This window comes from Nannospalax galili, unplaced genomic scaffold (assembly GCF_000622305.1).
Source record: "Nannospalax galili isolate Female #2095 unplaced genomic scaffold, S.galili_v1.0 scaffold259, whole genome shotgun sequence".
In the NCBI taxonomy this organism is placed as follows: domain Eukaryota; kingdom Metazoa; phylum Chordata; class Mammalia; order Rodentia; family Spalacidae; genus Nannospalax; species Nannospalax galili.
In genome coordinates this window covers 3,059,735-3,076,920 of record NW_008344750.1, presented here as the reverse complement: position 1 = coordinate 3,076,920, position 17,186 = coordinate 3,059,735, and the positions used below count along the sequence as shown (strand labels likewise).

Here is a 17,186-nt window from a genome sequence, read left to right as displayed (position 1 = left end):
GGTAGGGGCAGGTGGAACTCTGTGAGATCAAGGCCAGCCTGGCCTGCACAGAGTTCCAGGTCACCAGCTGGGGCTATAGAGAGTCGCTGTTCAAAAACACAAAATAAATGAATAAATAATAAATCTTATTGGATCAGTGACACAAATATATGAAACCGATAAAAATCTGGGGCCTCCAGGTTGGCTCAGCAAGCCCAACAATCTGAGTTGAATCCCCACTGGGACCCACATGGTGGAAGAAGAGAACCGACTCCTACAAGTTGTCCCCTGACCTCCACACACATGCAATGGCATGTGGGCATTCCCCCTACACACAATATTTTAAAGTAGCACACAAATTATTGCATAAATTTACTACACTTCATGCTAGGGGCCTCTCTTGGCTTTTGCCTCTGTAGCTTCCATTTCTTTGCTTCTGGTAAGTACATCTTTCCTACTGGGAAATCACACTTCCCCAGTGTCAGTCCATCAGTGGACTAAATATGCCGGTCCTAATCCCCAGAACCTGTGGCTATTGCCATAAGGGACTTTGCATGTATGGTGAAGTTTCGGATCTCAAGGTGTGGAGATTGTCCTGGATTATCTGGGTGGGCACAATGCCACAAGGATAGAGTAAGAGCCAGAGACCAGAGCCAGAGCAGGTGGTGAGACTAGGGATACAGGTTACAAGATGCACTTGGTAGATGGAGAAAGGGTCCACAAGGCAAAGTCGACAGGATGCATCCAGATGCTAGAAAGAGGAAATCAGCTCCCCCCTAGAGCCTCTAGAAGGAAAAGATCCTGCCGAGATTTTTTATTTATGTCCAGTAATTCCAACTTCAGATTTACAACCTCCATAATTAGAAAAGAATAAACCTATGCTAAGTAACCAAGTTTGTGGTGACTGGTTACTATAACCATAGGAACCTAATATAGATCATGTCAGAGTGCTGGACTTTCTGAGTCTGCAAATCTCCTGGGAGAGGGACAGAGGCCCCTTCTCTAGGCAGAACCCAGAGGGCAGAGGTAAGAGCCTTTGCAGACTAGATGTTGGGCATGGATTTCAATTTTTTTGTAAATTATATTTAGTGTGTGTGTGTGTGTGCACGTGCGCCCATGTATGTAAAGTGCTTGTGTAGAGGTCTAAGGACAACTTGCAGGAGTTGATTTTCTCCTTCCACCATGTGGGTTCCAGCAATCAAACTCAGGTCATCAGCAAGCATTTACCCCCTGAGCTATCTCATCAATCTTGATATTACACATATGCAGAGGTCAATTTTGTGGAGTCAGTTATCTTCTTCCATCTTTATGTGGGTTCTGAGGCTCAAACTTAGGTCACCATATGTGCATAGCAAGTGCCTTTACCCACTGAACCCTCTCAGCAGCCCAAAGAATGGATTTTTAATCCCTATAACCACCCCACACCTACCTACAATTGGAAATGAGGTTCATCGCAACACCAAGGATGAGTCAAACAACCTACCCAGGATCAAGCAGCTGCTCAGAGGGTGGAACAAGGACCCGATGAGTCATGATGACACTAAGCTGTAATTCCTGATTGCCAGGCTCCTCTAGGTATATAGACATGAACAATGGTATTGCTGGAATGGATACATAGCCGAGCAAGAGTGCCAATCTGGATGGACTTTAGCCGACAACCATTGTGTAAACCTTGGAGACAGACCTTGATGGACTCCAACCCTGGTGGGCAGCTCTAGAGACATGAGAACATATACAAAGGGCTAAAGAGAAGGCTCAGTGGTTAAAGAGCACTAGTTGCTCTTGCAAAGGACTCAGCTTCCATTCCCAGCACCTACATGGTGGCTAACAACTGCTCGTAACTCCAGTTCCAGGGGAATCTGACGCCCTTTTCTGACTTCCTCGGGCATTGCACGACACCGGTGCACTTTACACACATGCAGGCAATACACATATAAACAAAATACTTTAAGAAGAACAAGGATAAGCCATTTCATCCTGAGCCACTTTGCTGTAAAAATGAAGAAAACATAGCTGGATGTGGTGGCATAGAACTGTGTTCTCAGCAAGGTGAGGCAGGATATCAAATTCAAGGCCAGAAGGGTATACAGAGTGAGACTGTCTCAACTTACCAAAAAAGAGAGTATGTGCCTCTTGCAATTAAATAAAACAGAAGTATGAAATTATGATTAGCTCAGGGCCTCACCTAAAATAGATGCTTAATGTTTGTTCTGGTCAGAGAGGCTGCTGAATACATGCCAAAAAAAAAAAAAAAAAAAGTCAGGGCTGAACAGACCGGGACAAAGTTCCTTTGGTGCATGACAGCTCTGTTCCTTTGCATGGAGAAATGGAGAAGGGTTTTCTTAGCTATTTCACCAAAGTGCTCAGTAAGAGCACTCTTAAAAAGGGTCATTTGGATTTGTAAAGAAGGGCAAGCTGGGAAGAAGGGAAAAACTAAGTGCAGTGGTGAATGCCTGCAACCCCAGCACCTGGGAGGTGTAGGCAAGATCATCATCAAGTTCATCCTCATCTGCATAGCAAGTTCAAGGCAGAGAATAAAAGATATCAAGAGACTAAGAATATAGGGGCAGTTTTTGGAAAATCAAGAATGGGCTGCGGTAGAGCTCAGTTGTAGAGCACTTGCCTAGCATGAGGCCCTTCCTGGGTGCATCGCTACACTGTAATAAACCAAAAAATCAAGGAATGTGGACTGTTTCTGGTGTAGGGTAAATGCTGGCAGGGGCTCAGTCTGGGATGTGTCCAGGCACAGAAACTGCAGAAAGACAATGGACAAAAGCAACGGCCCAGTCCTTCCAAGGCAGGTCTCTCCTTTCTCATCTGCCCATGCTTACCATGGAGGGCTCCACTAAGCATCTCAAAGGGGCTGGATTATCTTGCGTTTTCATTTACCTTTCTCTCCTTTGTTCAGCCTGCTCTTTGAGAGAACTGCCTCTTCTAGAGGACAGGCTGCACCTAGGAAGCAGAGCCCCTCCCAGCACTGTCTGCAATCCTGTCCCTGCTCCCTTCTGGAGGTTAGCTTTTGTGGAGTCAGTTTGGCTACTTTCCAGTACAGACCACAAGTGAAGGCTGCAATGCAGAAGCCATTAAAGGAACTATTTTTAGGTCCTTTTTAAATCTTATTCAGCACAGGCAGTGAGATACAAGGCCTCAAAGTAGCCAGACCAAGAAGATGCCGATAGGGACAAAGTCCCAGGGAAGTAGGTCAGGAAAAAGACAAGATCTAGCTATGGAGAGAAAAAAGCACCTAGAAGCTCGGGCTGCAATAGATAGGAGAGGGAGCTGCTCAGAAAATCTAGCTCTGCTGTTATATGTCACCAAGAAAAACCAAAGAAAATGAAAAGTACAGTGCCTTCCAAGGAGAGACAGACTAGGGCAAAACGCATCTGGGGAGCTTGTTAAAAATATACGTCTTTGGCCAATCTTAGGTTAGCTGTCAGAATTTTGAGTAGTTTGGAAATATATTTTTCTGATCAGCTTCCAGCCAAGTGAGGGCCTCTGGCTGAAAAGCACCTAGCTCTGGCAGCCAAAGGAATAACGCAGGCTTGGTGGAGGGATGTGAGTGGTGGTAGACATCTAAGGGCTGCCCTGTGGTACCATTCTCTCACTGGACTCTGGTTTCTATATGAAATGAAGGGCCTTGGCAGGTTTAGAAGTCTCCCAGCTCTCCCTCAGAAAAATCTGTTTAAATTTAATTTAGTTTTAATTATGGCTGTGTGTGTGCCTGTGTGGACCGGGTATGTGCACATGAGTACAGTGCCTCTGAAAGCCAGATGCATCAGACCCCTTGGAGCTAGAGTTATAGATGGTTAAAAGCCTCCCAACATGGGTGCGGAGAATTGAAGCTGGGTCCTCTACAAGAACAGTATGTGTTTTTTTTTTTTTTTTTTAAAGTCTTTTGTTTTATTTTTTGAGACACGGTTTCCTTGCAGCCCCAGCTGACCTGGAACTTACAGGGATCCACCTGCCTCTGCCTCCCAAGTGCTGGGATTAAAGGAATGTGCCATGATGCCCAGTGTGCAGTATGTGCTCTTAACCACTGAGCCATCTCTCTAGACCCAACCTTCAGAGAATCTTTATTTTTTGGATGCTCAGCTGATGCTGATAGGGCAGAAAAAGCAGTTTTCATACTGGAGTCCATGCTATCAAAGACAATCTACTTGGAGTAGATATGTTTGTAATCAAGACTAAGCTGCACATCACTATGAAGGGAAAATAAGCTTGAAAAAGTTAAACTGCAACTATCATAAAAATTAAAATTTGGGGGCTGGGCATGGTGGCACATGCCTTAATTCCAGCACTCAGGAGGTAGGTGGACCTTTTTTGAGATCAAGGTCATCCTGGTCTACACAGTAAGTTCCAAGCTAGCTAGGGGTACAGGGAGATCCTGTCTCAAAAAGAAACAAACAAAAGACCCATGAACAAACAACAACAAAAACAAGGAAAAACAAAAGTAAATTTGGAGCTGGAGAGATGGCACTGGCACCTCTTCCAGAGGACCTGGGTTCTGTTTCCAGTATCCATGTGGCAGCTTCACAACTATTCATAACTCCTGTTCCAGATCTGACATCCTCTTCTTGGCCTCTATGGGCACTGTACACACACTTACATACATGCAGACAAAACAAACACATAAAATAAATAAAATTGTTTTAAGTGTTCATGAATATTCAATGACAAAGGAAGGTTGTTTGGGGTTTTTTTGTGGTGCTGAGGACTTGAGCGTACTAGGCAAGTGGTCTATACTGAGCTGTACCCCTAGAACCCAAAGGAGATAACTTTGCAAACATTTTCCTAACCCTCTGAAAGTCAAAACATATTTGATGAGGCACTGATGGCCACTATCATGAAGATTCTCCTCATATGCTATGTGGTCTCATTTGCCTATCCAAGTGCTAACCAGGCCCAACCTTGCTTAGCTTCTGGGAACACGTGATTGGGCATGTTCAGGGTGGTATAGTCAAAGACAGGTCTCGCTTTTGGGCTATGGCAAGGGTATCATTACTGACTAGTAGTTCTGCATATGATTCTAATACTGGCCGACTGACCATGAAAACTTGGAAGATATAGATTGCTCTTTGTAATGTATTTGTGTGGTAATTTGAATGAGACTGTCCCCCAGAGGCTCCAAGGATTCGGACATTTTGTCCCCAGCTGGTGGTGGTGTTTTGGGAGGCCTTAGAAGGTGTGGCCATGAGGAAGCACATCACTGGGGGCAAGCTTAGAGAGTTCTGAAGCTTTGCCAGATCTCTAGTCGTTCTCTGCTTTCTATGCCAACTTGAAGATGTGAGTACTTAGCTTCTGCCCCTACTCCAGCCACCTCTGCCACCATGTCTTCCTGCCATGAGGGACTCTGATTCCTCTGAAACTGTAAGCTCAAATAAACTCTTCCCTTGGTCACAGTGCTTTATCACAGCAACAGAAAAATAACTAATACACCTTGTCTTCTATTTAATATTGCAATGTTAGGCATTCTAAGCATCTAATCATCAGATATTAGGCCTTCAAGGGACAAAAGCATGTCTATTTAAACAAGGAAGGATGAAAAAGGAATTTTTCAATCTACAGGACTTTGGCTTCTGCAATCTCCTAATAGCAGAGACCTAGGATAATAAATACCAAGATACCTCACACCCATACAAAACCAAGGCAGCTGTGGACAAGCAGGTGGTGTCTCTGGAGAACTGGAATCTCTTTGCACCTGCTCTTCTTGGCTACTTTAAAAAAGCCCATCCACAAATGTTCTTCAAACTGTGCCATGGCTCCTACTTGCTCTTCCAGATTGCCCAAGGAGCCACAAACAAAGGCCATTTGGTTAGGTGACACTTTAATCAGCTAGTGTCTTTGGAAAAATATCAAGAACCACATGTGGTGAGAGCAGAAAGTAGAGACACAGACTCAGGGTAGGGCCTTGGGGGAATGACAGAAAGGTCAGCGATGGCTGAAAAATCCTTGAGGATGATTATATTTAAATGGCTTCATCCTGCTTGGACCCCTAGGGAAACAAGAAAAGGGAGAAGAGTTAATAACCTACCTTCTGGACTGATAAAATAAATAACATCTCATTCACAAGAGAATATCATGTAACTGCTATGGGGAAAAAGTCAGTTACATGGCACAGGACCTCTTGAGAAAATCAGATCACAGCAGTTAAGGTATGACATCAGTTTTGTAAAACTGTCTATATGCTTGCAAATGTGTGAACACAAAACTGGAAGAGCCTTCAATGTAGTATCAATGTAGTGGATATTTTGGGGATAGAGCCTAGACATCCTTCCTTCCTTCCTTTAAGATTTATTTTGGCCAGGTGTGGTGGCACATACGTTTAACTCCAGCACCTGGGAGGCAGAGGCAAGCAGATCTCTGTGAGATGGAAGTCAGGCTGGCCTACATAGTGAGTTCCAGGCTAGTTTGGGCTACAGGGAGACTCTGTCTCAAAAAATGAAGACAAAATGTGCATAAGTGTTTGCCGGCATGTATGTATGTTCACTGTGTGCATGGCTGATGTCCATAGAAGCCAGGAAAGGATGCTGGACCCCCTGAACTGGAGTTAAAGGCAGCTGTGATCCAGCATGCGACTACCAAGAACTGAACCCAGGGTTCTCTCTGAGAGCAGGAAGTACTCTTTTTTTAATATTATATTTATTATTTTTATTTTTTATGTGTATGAGTGTACTGCCTGCATGTATGTGAATGTACCCGTGTCATGCAATGCCATGGAGGTCAAAAAAGGGTGTTAGATTCCCCTGGAACTGGAGTTAAGGATGATTCGTAGCTGCCAGGTGGGTGCTGGGAATCAAACCCGGGCCCTCTGCAAGAGCAGTTAGTGCTCTTTACCACCAAGCCATCTCTCCAGCCCCAAGCAGGAAGTACTCTTAACCAGGGAGCTGTTTCTCTAGCCCCCACCCTCAGTTTCCAGGTTATTTGTAGCTTTAACAACAAACATGTTTTACTTCTATAACTGAAAAAAGTTAAGAAAAAATTTTAAAATGGCTGCTAGAGATTCCTATGTAAACAGAAATCAGGGAATGAAAAGAATCTGTCTGCCAAGAGCTATGGATGTATACCTCACTGGCTCCTTTCTATCATTCTCTAGGTTTCCTTTAGGAGGCAAGATGTCTGACCAATAGTGTTAGGCCAGAAAGCAGAGGCAAATTTGAAAACAGGTCTGACACCAAAGCCAGTTTGCTCCAGGAAGCCCAAGTCACGACTAGGCAGAATAAGACCCGTGTCCAAACCTCCACCCTGTGAAGCTTAGGGGCTTCTTCTACACAACTCCACAAAGAACAAATGTCCAGCAAAATGGGCCCTAGTTTTTATTTATGACTGACATTCAACAGTAACAGAAGGTAACTCCTTGGGACTTGGCATAAGGGAGTATATGCAAATATATACAATTTGAGTGTGAGGCAGGGATTAGAAAGTGGTAAGTTTTTATTCTCTACCAGTGGCTGAAGGATATTGAAAGCATTCTGTTTCCACCAGCAGATGAGGGCTTAAGCAGTCTACACTTTGCATCCTCAATTTCAATTTAATAGTCCCACAAACACATGAAATATATGCTGCTTGGGAGTACAGATCCCTTAGCTCATAGTGAGGAGCTGGAATTTCCACCTCAGCCCTGGAGCCTCTATAGCATTATAAGTCGCCAAACACCAATGGGGCAGAGAGCCACTGGGCACGTCTAGGTAGAATGGAGAAGTCTCAGTTCAAGCTGCACCTGAGATCTACCAATGCCCACACCAGTACTCTGCACTCACCCAGCCGGCCCCTCGTTGATCCTAATCCCAGGGATCAGGTGGACTCCAGACCAAGGACCCTGCAGCCCCCATTCATCAGGGGTGGTGTTAACTCTATTCTCCCAGAGTGCCAACAGAGATCAGCACTTCAGGAAAAGAGTCTTCTGGGAACTATTTAAAATAAAATGAGCATAAACCATGTGGGAGCTCCCACCCTGGAAAAGTGCTATAGCACACAGTGAGGTGGGAAGAGCTGAGGTTTCACACAAACCCACTGAAGACAGCAAGATGCAGACAGCTTTGCTCCCCTGTAGCCACTTGGGGTTGGAGCTGGTTATCATCAGACAATATCATGAACAGGGCAGTGGAGAATGAAGAACCAGACAATGAAGGAAAATGCTGGGACACTTCCTGGGGAGGGTAGAACTGGCTGTGCATGAACACGATAAGAGAGAAGTGAGGTGCTCTTTGGACAGATAGTTTTCATTTGTGTTTTGGTCTGTTTTTGTTTTATTTGCTCTGTAGCTCAAGATGGCCTTAAACTTAGGGCAATCTACCTGCTTCCAGCTCCCAAGTGGTAAGATTATAGACATGAGCCACAATGCCAGGCCTGATAGATTATAAAGAGATTACAGTCCCCACCCTTTGTCCAAAAGACCTATCAGGAGTCTCTAGGATTTTGAAAGAGTAACAGATTAGGGGACAAAAAGGAAAGAAAGGCCCCAATACTCCAATGCTAAAGAAAATGGAGAAGTAGCCCAAGATGCTGTGAGCCCAGACACTCTTATATATCAAGTTGTTAAGACCTGTTGGACTCCAGTCAGACCCCTGACTTAGAACTTTTCTGACTTCTGGGAGAGCTGATTCCTTCTATGCTGCCCAATTGCCCACTATTGTGAGTCTCACTGAGGAGCACCCAAAGAGGATGACAGAAGATTCACTTGGAACTGTGGGGATGCACTACCTTAAAATGCTAACTTAGTCAAAAGTAAACAGACTCTATTGTTTCCCACAGAAAATAATGAAAGTTCAGTCATCTTCTTGGCATGGCTCATGGTAATTTACTTGGTTTGGTAACTTCCTCCAATGTGTGACCATAAAGAATAGGTGAGCCAAGTTGCAGTCAAGTTTCAGGAAGGAAGAAATAAGTTCTCCCTGGAAAATTTGACAGCAGAATTTTAATTTCTATTGTAAACAAAGAAAGGTTTACCTGGAAATGTGCATGACCTCTGTGCCAGGTTCTGTCCTGTAGTGCTCTACTCTCTGCCCATGTTCCCATGAGAAATCACAAGAGCCCAGCCTGCTACTCACCTGAAAAGCCGCAAGCACATCTTCTCCTGGGGAAATTCCTTGGGCCCTTCTACACTGTCATCATGGCTCTCAGTCTCCAGGTAGACATCCAACAGCACACATAGTCTCTGCAGCTGGTTGGTCAAGAGCTGGTAGCTGGGCCGGGGACCACACAGCTCCTTATAGCACACGTTGACCTCACTCTCCATAGCCTGTGTGGGTGGGAAGCCAGCACCTCAGCACTACCTTCCTAAGCTCAGCTGGTCACCAGGCAGGGCTGCTGTCTCATGGTTGGGCCTGAGGGTACCACAAGAACTAAGGCTGGTGAGTATGTAGAAGCTGAGTCTATGGTGAAGCCAAAGACTTGTCTTGAGGCCCCCTTTCCTTAAGACAACACTCTGATTCTCACTCATACTCTTCCAGCCTCAAATGCTCACAGCCAGAAAGATAGAGGTATGCAGAGAAGGAATCCCAAGTCCCAAGTCAGAAGGCACTGGGCCTAAAAACATGCTCCATGGCCATAAGGCTACCAAATCCTTTCAAGAGGCCTGGCCACAAGCAACAGCTGCAGAATCTCACTGTCATCTAACATGAGCACTTCCATAATGATCACCTCACAGAAACCCAAAGCAACATTTTAAACAAACATTGTTTTTCGTTTTTTTTTCTTTCTTTTCTGAGAGGCAGGGTCCCTATAGCTCTGCCTAGCCTGTAACTCAAGATCTGTTTGCCAAGTACTGGGATCAAAGATGTGTGCCACCATGCCTGGCCAACATTGCTATGTTACAAATGGGAAAAGCCATGGGCCTAGGGGAAATGAAGTGGGTGAGATATGTCTAGGCCCTTTTATAATCAGGCTCAGCACGTTCTCTAAATCCTGTCCTGGGAACTAGAGCAATGCCTTCAGCGGCAGTGCCCATGCCCTCAGCTGCAACAGGTTCTGCCACTGCCTGCCTCTCCAGGGGCCCTCCTGTCTCCTGACACCACTGTGGGCCTTACCCGAATGTTGTCATCGTTGCTATTGGTTTTCTCCCCTTTCCAATTCAGACAGAGCCGGAAAATGGGTGGGATGGAGGAGTAACCAGGGTTCAATACCACAGCAGCCTGAAGTTTGGCTAGGAAAAGAGGGAAGAGGAGAGAAATCAATCATTACCCAGCTTTCCACGGTGGCCTCCCCACTGTACCCAAAAACAACACAAATGTCTCCTATTAACTTAAAAGTTGCTGCAGAAGCTGGGCGTGGTGGCACATGCCTTTAATCCCAGCACTCAGGAGGCAGAGGCAGGTGGATCTCTGTGAGTTCAAGGTCAGCCTGGTCTACATAGTGAGTTCAAGGACAACTGGGGCTACAGGGAGACCCTGTCTCAAAAAGATCAAAAAATGAAAAAGTAAAAAAGAAAAAAAAAAAATACTCAGCCTCAGGAATTTTATTTTGTTTTATTTTACTTTTTTTTTATGGTATCGAGGATTAAATTTATGACCTTGTATATGCTGGGCAAGTGTTCAGGACAGGACTTTTATTACCCCTCCTAAAATATTGATTAATTCAGGAACAAAGAAAAATTTATCAGTTTGGTGGTCAGCTGTGGGGCTGCAAGGGTGAGGTCCTGTGGGCAGTGCCAGGCTTGCTGAAGCTGGGGTAGGATGACACTATAGCAGCCTAAGCATGGCATCTGAGTGGCTTCAGAAGGTCCTGGCAGAGTCAGATGCCAGAAGTGGTATGAGGAATCACAGCCTTCAATGTCTCTACAGGGAATACAGGGACTATGTAGAAGAGGGAGGGAGGCTCTGCTACCAAATCCTTTACAACCATAGTGACGAGAGCCCTGCCCTTCTGTGAGGGAGGAAGATGGGAGGTCTGATGCTAGAGGTGAGACCAAGCTTATGATTAGGCCAGAATTTCCTCAGCTATAAAATGGAATAAATCACCACCTCAGTGACTGTTAAGGATTAAATGACATGGAACATGTATGTTGCTGTGTTTCAGAACAAGTTCTTACTGAACAGGGATGGCTCCCTAGTCACTACCATTTGCTAAATCTCCATGCAGGATTCCAGGACCTTTTACTTCTTTGGGGTAACCACTAGGCATGTGTAATACTTCATTGCTCCCCTTGATTAGGAACCCTGTGATCAGCAGAGCAATTACTTACCTGTGCCTCTTTCAATAAGTGCCAGATAGTAGAGATTGGTGTCCCCAGCCAGTCCTGCCTCTACAATGTCCTTAGTGAAAAGCAGATCCTAGAACAGGAACCACAGACAGTATGAGTGCTGTTTCTCTACTAAAATCCTTGCCTAATGGTAGGGCTGGGGTACAGGAGCTGAGGGGTAACATGGTCCTAGGGACTGCAGTTCTACTTACCATGTAATCTTCATGGGGAATCATCACCCACTTTACCAGGTGAGAAACAACCTTGGCAGGGAAGAGGCACTGGCAATCACTGGTGACTGGCACAATGCCATGTTCTAAAAGCAAGCAAGCAAGATAGGTGGCATTACAGATAGAAACCAGGTACCACAGCTGAGCAACTAGCATCTGCCTGAGGCTTTCTAGAGGGTTAAGGTGGCCCTGCCATTTGTCCAGGTACATCTGGTACTCAAGAAGTACCCAGGTCATCACACACCAGGAATACAGGCATATCAACCTGCCCCCCAACTTCACGCAGGCTTATGTGCCTACAGTCAGACTCAACACGTGCATACATGGTTCTTTATCCTTAATGCAGATGACATTTAGCAAAACAAAACCCTGGGGCCACAACCAGCACCAGTGCCTCTGTGGCAGGGACTTCTAATTGGATCAAATAGCTGAGAGGGCTGTTTTCTCAGCTGACCTTGAAAGAAAAACTGACTGCAGTGTTCTGTGTCAGTTCCTCTAAGGGAAGAGAGCTGGCAAACTGCTCTAGGGTAAATTCCTGCTGGCATTTCAATAAACAAATATCCTAACACAGGGAATGAATGCAGTCTGGATGACAATCACCAACCTTGGGACAAAACAAAGTTGGCAATATTAATTAGGGAGCAAGGCCTCATGGATGGGTGATGCAGTCCTGGAGAGATCAGTGTCCACATGGAACCAAAGACCTGGCCCAGACAAGAGATGGAGTTCTTGTCTCCTGATAGGTCCTGGGTACCCAATGCCTAACTTGACAGTGATTAGTTTATTTAGATCAGAAAGATCTGCATCTCCTCAAACCCTAGCCCCACCCTGCAATTGTTTTGTAAATACCTGTCAAGTTTTGAACTGAATAAATTAAAAGAAGCCCCACATTGTCACCACCTAGGTTGATGGCTTATTTTCACCCTGGGGAGCATTGCCTCAGTAGAAGGATAAGGGAGTAACAGTCAATGAGCTAAATGTGCACTAAATGGATACAAAGGTCCCACTGTTCCTTCCCTCAGGCTATGGAGATGACTGGCATGAGTTAGGCTCTCATTAAATACCTGCCAAGTGTGTACTGAGTCTGTGATGCATGGATCCAGGATAAGTTGCCTTGATGAATCTGTGAACTTGTGCCACCTAAAGGCTTTGGAGTATCCTGGGAGGGCTGGCATAGAACCAACAACTCTGCAGGGAGCTCAGACCTCTGCCTGAATGGAACTGCAGCTTTCCTCACTGGTCCTACCAACCACTCACTGCTCAGTAAAGCCAAGACCCAGGTCTTTTTAATCTGTGATCAGGATTTACAAGTACTAAAGGAAAGTCTGTGACTTTTGTCCCTGTGTTGTCCGAGTGGCTGTCAGGCCCCAATCCAAGCCCCAGCTTACCCAGAGATGCAAACTGTTTGTGGAGAGCCAGGCGGGACTGCACCCTGGTCTTGAGCAGTTTCATGGTGGTCTCCATGTGGCTGGCGCTTTGTGAATGGTCGGCCATCACTGTATGCTAATAGCAAGTGACAATGAAGGACACATACTGGAAAGCTCCCCCTCCCTCCAGGTACCTACCTCTCTTCTGAGACTAGTTAAGACTGCAGAGCCTGGGTCACTATGCCATAGGGTGGGTATGTTTAGCAATGGCAAAGTTACCCATTAGGACAGGTCAAATGCTAAGTTCTGGCAAGAACACAAGCTACTGAGTTCCTTTGAGGCTGTGACTAGTTCCTGAGACAAGGCAGACTTCTGCTAAGGTGTTTGGCCCCTGGGAAACTGCCTATTTTCATTTGTGGCATCAGTCCAAGGACAGCAGAACCTACTGATCTATGCCATACCCAGGGCAAGAGGCTAGGACATTTTAGTGGATGGAAGACAGATCACAGCCTCAAAAGAAGGCATTCTGCTAGATCAAAACCCTAAGAAGCCCCAAAGGCCTTTCTGGAATCTACCTAGGAGAGGTATGGTTCCTCAGCTGAGGAGGCAGGGTCAGGGTACATACCTGAGGCTGTTCTTTGGGGAAGTGGAGGCCACCAAGCTTCTGTACCCACAAATAGGGGTGGCCTAATTCAAGTACATAGTCTCTCAAACTCAGGATGCTACAGAAAAGACCAAACAAAATGATATCATGGGCTGGAGATGGAGCTCAGTGGTAGAGCATTTGCCTAGCATGCACAATGTTCTAGGTCCGATCACCAGTACCAAAAGGAAATAAAAAAAAAAAAAAAAAAAAAAGAGCCATTTCTGCTGCAGCCCCAGAATAGTTCTCTTATTCTTCCATCCCTTGAAGAAAGGCCAATCCTACAAGCTAAAGCTCCTTAATTATCATCCGATCCTTACAAGGAATTTCATCTCTCCAACATGTACTTTCCTCTTTTTTCCTTGTAACCTTAACTCATAAGCAAATCTCAAAAAGACACTACATTGATCTCTTGACTGCTCTGACCAATTTGTACTTTAAAACATGAATACTCAGAGAACTAAAATGATGTTACATATTTTATTGTTGGTTTTTTCTTTTTCAGTGCTAGGGATCTAACCCAGAGTGCTACCACTGAGCCACTTCCCTAGAGCCCCTTGTGCTCCTGTATTTCTCAAGTTTTCACCTTTCAATGACATCCCTTTGCCTTACATGCAGATAGATATCCTCTCCAGCTTCCAGGGCCTCTGGGTAGACCCTGGCCCTAACAGGTCTTCAGTTTGGCCCTGAGCCACTGGAGACACTCAGGCACAGGGGGCGGGGCTCAAACACTGCTGACTCACCCAACTTTGTCGAACTGATACTGATTGGCTGGATTCGGAGTTTTTTTCCCATGATCCCCAGGATACAGACAGCTCAGGACTGAGTCAGGAGACAGCAAGTCTCTGCAGAAGGAAGAGACTGCAATGAGAATGCCAGTCAACACTGTACCTCAAAGTGGACCTGGGACATTTGGGAGTAATGCATCCATTTAGCGCTCATGATGTCAAACACCAATCTTTCACTGAATGCTTTCTGGGAGTCAGGCTCTTTATGTGCTTCACGCCAGTAGACTTGTACAACCCTATGAAGCAGGTGGACCATCATTCTCATTTTCCGGAGGATGAACTCAAATCTTCGAAAGATATGTCTAAGCTCAGGATGATAATTACAGAAGCCAAATTTCACATGATTTGATCAAAAAGAACAGAGTAATTTTTAAAAATTAATTTTATGTGTATGAGCCCACATGTGCACCACAGTACAGAGGATAATTTTTAGTATTTAGTTTCCCCCTTCTACCACATTGAGACAGTGCCCATCTTGTAGTTTCTGCCACTGCACAATGTATTCCAGGCTAGCTGGCCTATGAGCTTCTGGCCGATTCTTCTGTTTCTGCCTCCCGTCTTGCTGTAAGAGTTCTGGGATAACAAATGCATATAGTATTTGGCTTTTTATGTGGGATCTGGGAATTGAACTCAGGTCATCAGGCTTGTGTACCAAGTGCTTTTACCCACTGAACCATCTCCCCAGTCCCTGAGAATTGATTTTTAATACAAATTTGTTGTTGTTCTTTTTTTTGGCGGGGGGGGGGGGGGTTGGGACAGGGTCTCCCTGTAGCCCCAGCTGGCCTGGAACTCACTGTGTAGACCAGGCAGGCCTTGAACTCACACAGAGATCCGCCTGCCTCTGCCTCCCAAGTGCTGGGACCACAGGCGTGCGCCACCACGCCCGGCTCTGTTGTTCTTTTAAATTATTCCTTCTAGAGCTAAATAGTGGGATTGGAGAAATGACTTAGTTGGTAAAGTGTTTGCAGCACAACCATGAGGACCTGAGTTTAATCTCCAGCATCCATATAAAAGAGTCAGGTGTGACAACACACACTTATAATCTCAGTGCTGGTAAGGTGGACAGAAGGATCCTGGCTGCTTGCTGGCTAACCAGTCTACCTGAATCTGCAAGCTTCAAGTTCAAAGAGATCCTGTTCTAAAAAATAAGATGGAGAATAACTGAGGAAGATATTCGGTGTTGCTCTCTGGCCTTCACACATGTGTATACTTGCATATATACAACCAGATAGCTAGAGAGACAGACAAATACACATATACAAATTATACAGTGGCAAGGACACCATTTTGGAGGAGCAAAATCACATGACATCAGCAATAGAAAGTGCTAGTAATAAGGTGGGTGTGGTGGCGCACACCTTTAATCCCAGCACCTGGGAGGCAGGGGCAGGCGGATCTCTATGAGTTTGAGGCCAGCCTGGTCTACACAGTGAGGTCCAGGCCAACTGCAGCTACAGAGAGACCCTGTCTTAAAAAGAGAGGGGGAAAAAAAAAGAGCAATTTCTGCCAGGCCTGGTGGTACACCCCTTTAATCCTAGCACTTAAGAGGTAGAGGCAGATGGATCTCTGTGAGATCAAGGCCAGTCTAGTCTACATGAGTTGCAAGCCAGCTGGGGCTACAGAGACCTTATCTCAAAAAACAAACAAAAAAAGACAGCAATTATAACAGAAAAAAATTACAACTTTTATAGAATCAGAACAGATTCCTTCCAAGTGTGCACCTTTGTTACTGTCTTTCACAGATCAAATCTTATGATAATCATAGAAAAAAAAAGCCTCCTTCAAATATTCTCAGAAAGAAAATCACATGCACTGGAGACAAGGTGACCTAGTACTATAAGTAGAGAGAGATGATGCCACCACTGACACCTCTGGGATGCTTAGGGCACAATATGTAATTAAATGTGACAAGTAGATAAGTAGTACAGGGATAACGTAGTAGTTTTATCACAAAGGACAATAAGATTCATTCTTTTCCTGAGCTAGTTGGGGGTTCTCCTCCTTTCTAAGAAAGAGCACCCCAAGCAGAACATGCTGACTCTGCTGCTCTGAGGTACAGGCACTTTTGCTTTGTTTTGTTTGAGGCAGGGTCACCCTATAGCCCCAGCTGGCCTGGAATTCACTATGTAGACCAGGCTGGTCTGGATCTCAGAGAGATCCACCTGCCTCTGCCTCCCAAGTGCTGGGATAAAAGGGCATGTATCACCATACCCAGCCTCCCCTTTATTTTGAGAGAGGGTTTCAAGTACTCCAGGTTAGTGACAAATTCATTATGTCAGTGGTGAACATCCTACATTTATGATCCTTTGCCTCCAGTTCCCAAGCGCTAGGGTTCTAGGCATGTGTTACCAGGCCTGGCTTGCAAAGGCACTTCGACCCCAGCATGCCTTCAGGAACTTAAAAAAACTCCTTCCTGTTCTGGCTCACTGGGTTTCCCTGGGCCCCCATGCATTTCAGCATACTTTGCTGCTTCACATGGTGAACTGGCTAGAAAAGTTTTCAGCCTTTTTTTTCTTTTCTTTTTTTGAGACAGGATCTCACATAGCCCAGATTGGCCTTGAACTTGCTATGTAACCAAAAATGGCTTTGAACTCCTGATTCCCCTGCCTCTTCCACTCCTCCAGAGTGTTAGGATTACAGGTGTGTGCCACCACAACCAGCTTATGCAGTGCTAGAGACTGAAAACAAGACTTCTTGTATGCAAGGCAAGCTGAGGCATAGCCCCACTGTTTTTCAGTCTTTCCCCAGTGTTCAGTGATTATTACTAATAGACTGAATCAATCAAAATAAAACAGAACCGCAAGTGTGCATGGTAAGGGTTCTTAATCAACAAAACACGTTAAGAAACAAACATTCCAGAAAAAAATTTTCATATGGGGCTGGAAGTGTGGCTCTGTGGCAGAGTATTTCCCTAGCATGTACAAGGTCCTGAGTTGAAGGAATGAAGGAAGGAAGGAAGGAAGGAAGGAAGGAAGGAAGGAAGGAAGGAAGGAAGGAAGGAAG

The 17,186-nt window shown here is 45.2% G+C and overlaps 1 protein-coding gene across 3 annotated transcripts in view; it reads right to left on the bottom strand.

Moving 5' to 3' along the window:
- Positions 1–5,783: 5,783 nt before the first annotated feature.
- The window catches only part of Thoc5 (THO complex 5), a 43,228-nt gene continuing 31,825 nt past the window's right edge, over positions 5,784–17,186 (bottom strand). For 2 of the 3 annotated variants that reach the window (XM_008841090.3, XM_008841089.3), the window contains exons 14-21: positions 14,139–14,240; positions 13,378–13,474; positions 12,774–12,888; positions 11,368–11,471; positions 11,159–11,246; positions 10,005–10,120; positions 9,027–9,217; positions 5,787–5,971 (exon numbers count right to left, since the gene is read on the bottom strand). In XM_008841090.3, coding sequence (XP_008839312.1) covers positions 5,908–5,971; positions 9,027–9,217; positions 10,005–10,120; positions 11,159–11,246; positions 11,368–11,471; positions 12,774–12,888; positions 13,378–13,474; positions 14,139–14,240 — 877 coding nt within the window. In that variant the 3' untranslated portion in view covers positions 5,787–5,907. Of the gene's footprint in view, positions 5,972–9,026; positions 9,218–10,004; positions 10,121–11,158; positions 11,247–11,367; positions 11,472–12,773; positions 12,889–13,377; positions 13,475–14,138; positions 14,241–17,186 lie in introns of all 3 variants that reach the window. The other variant, XM_008841091.3, reaches the window with a different exon arrangement.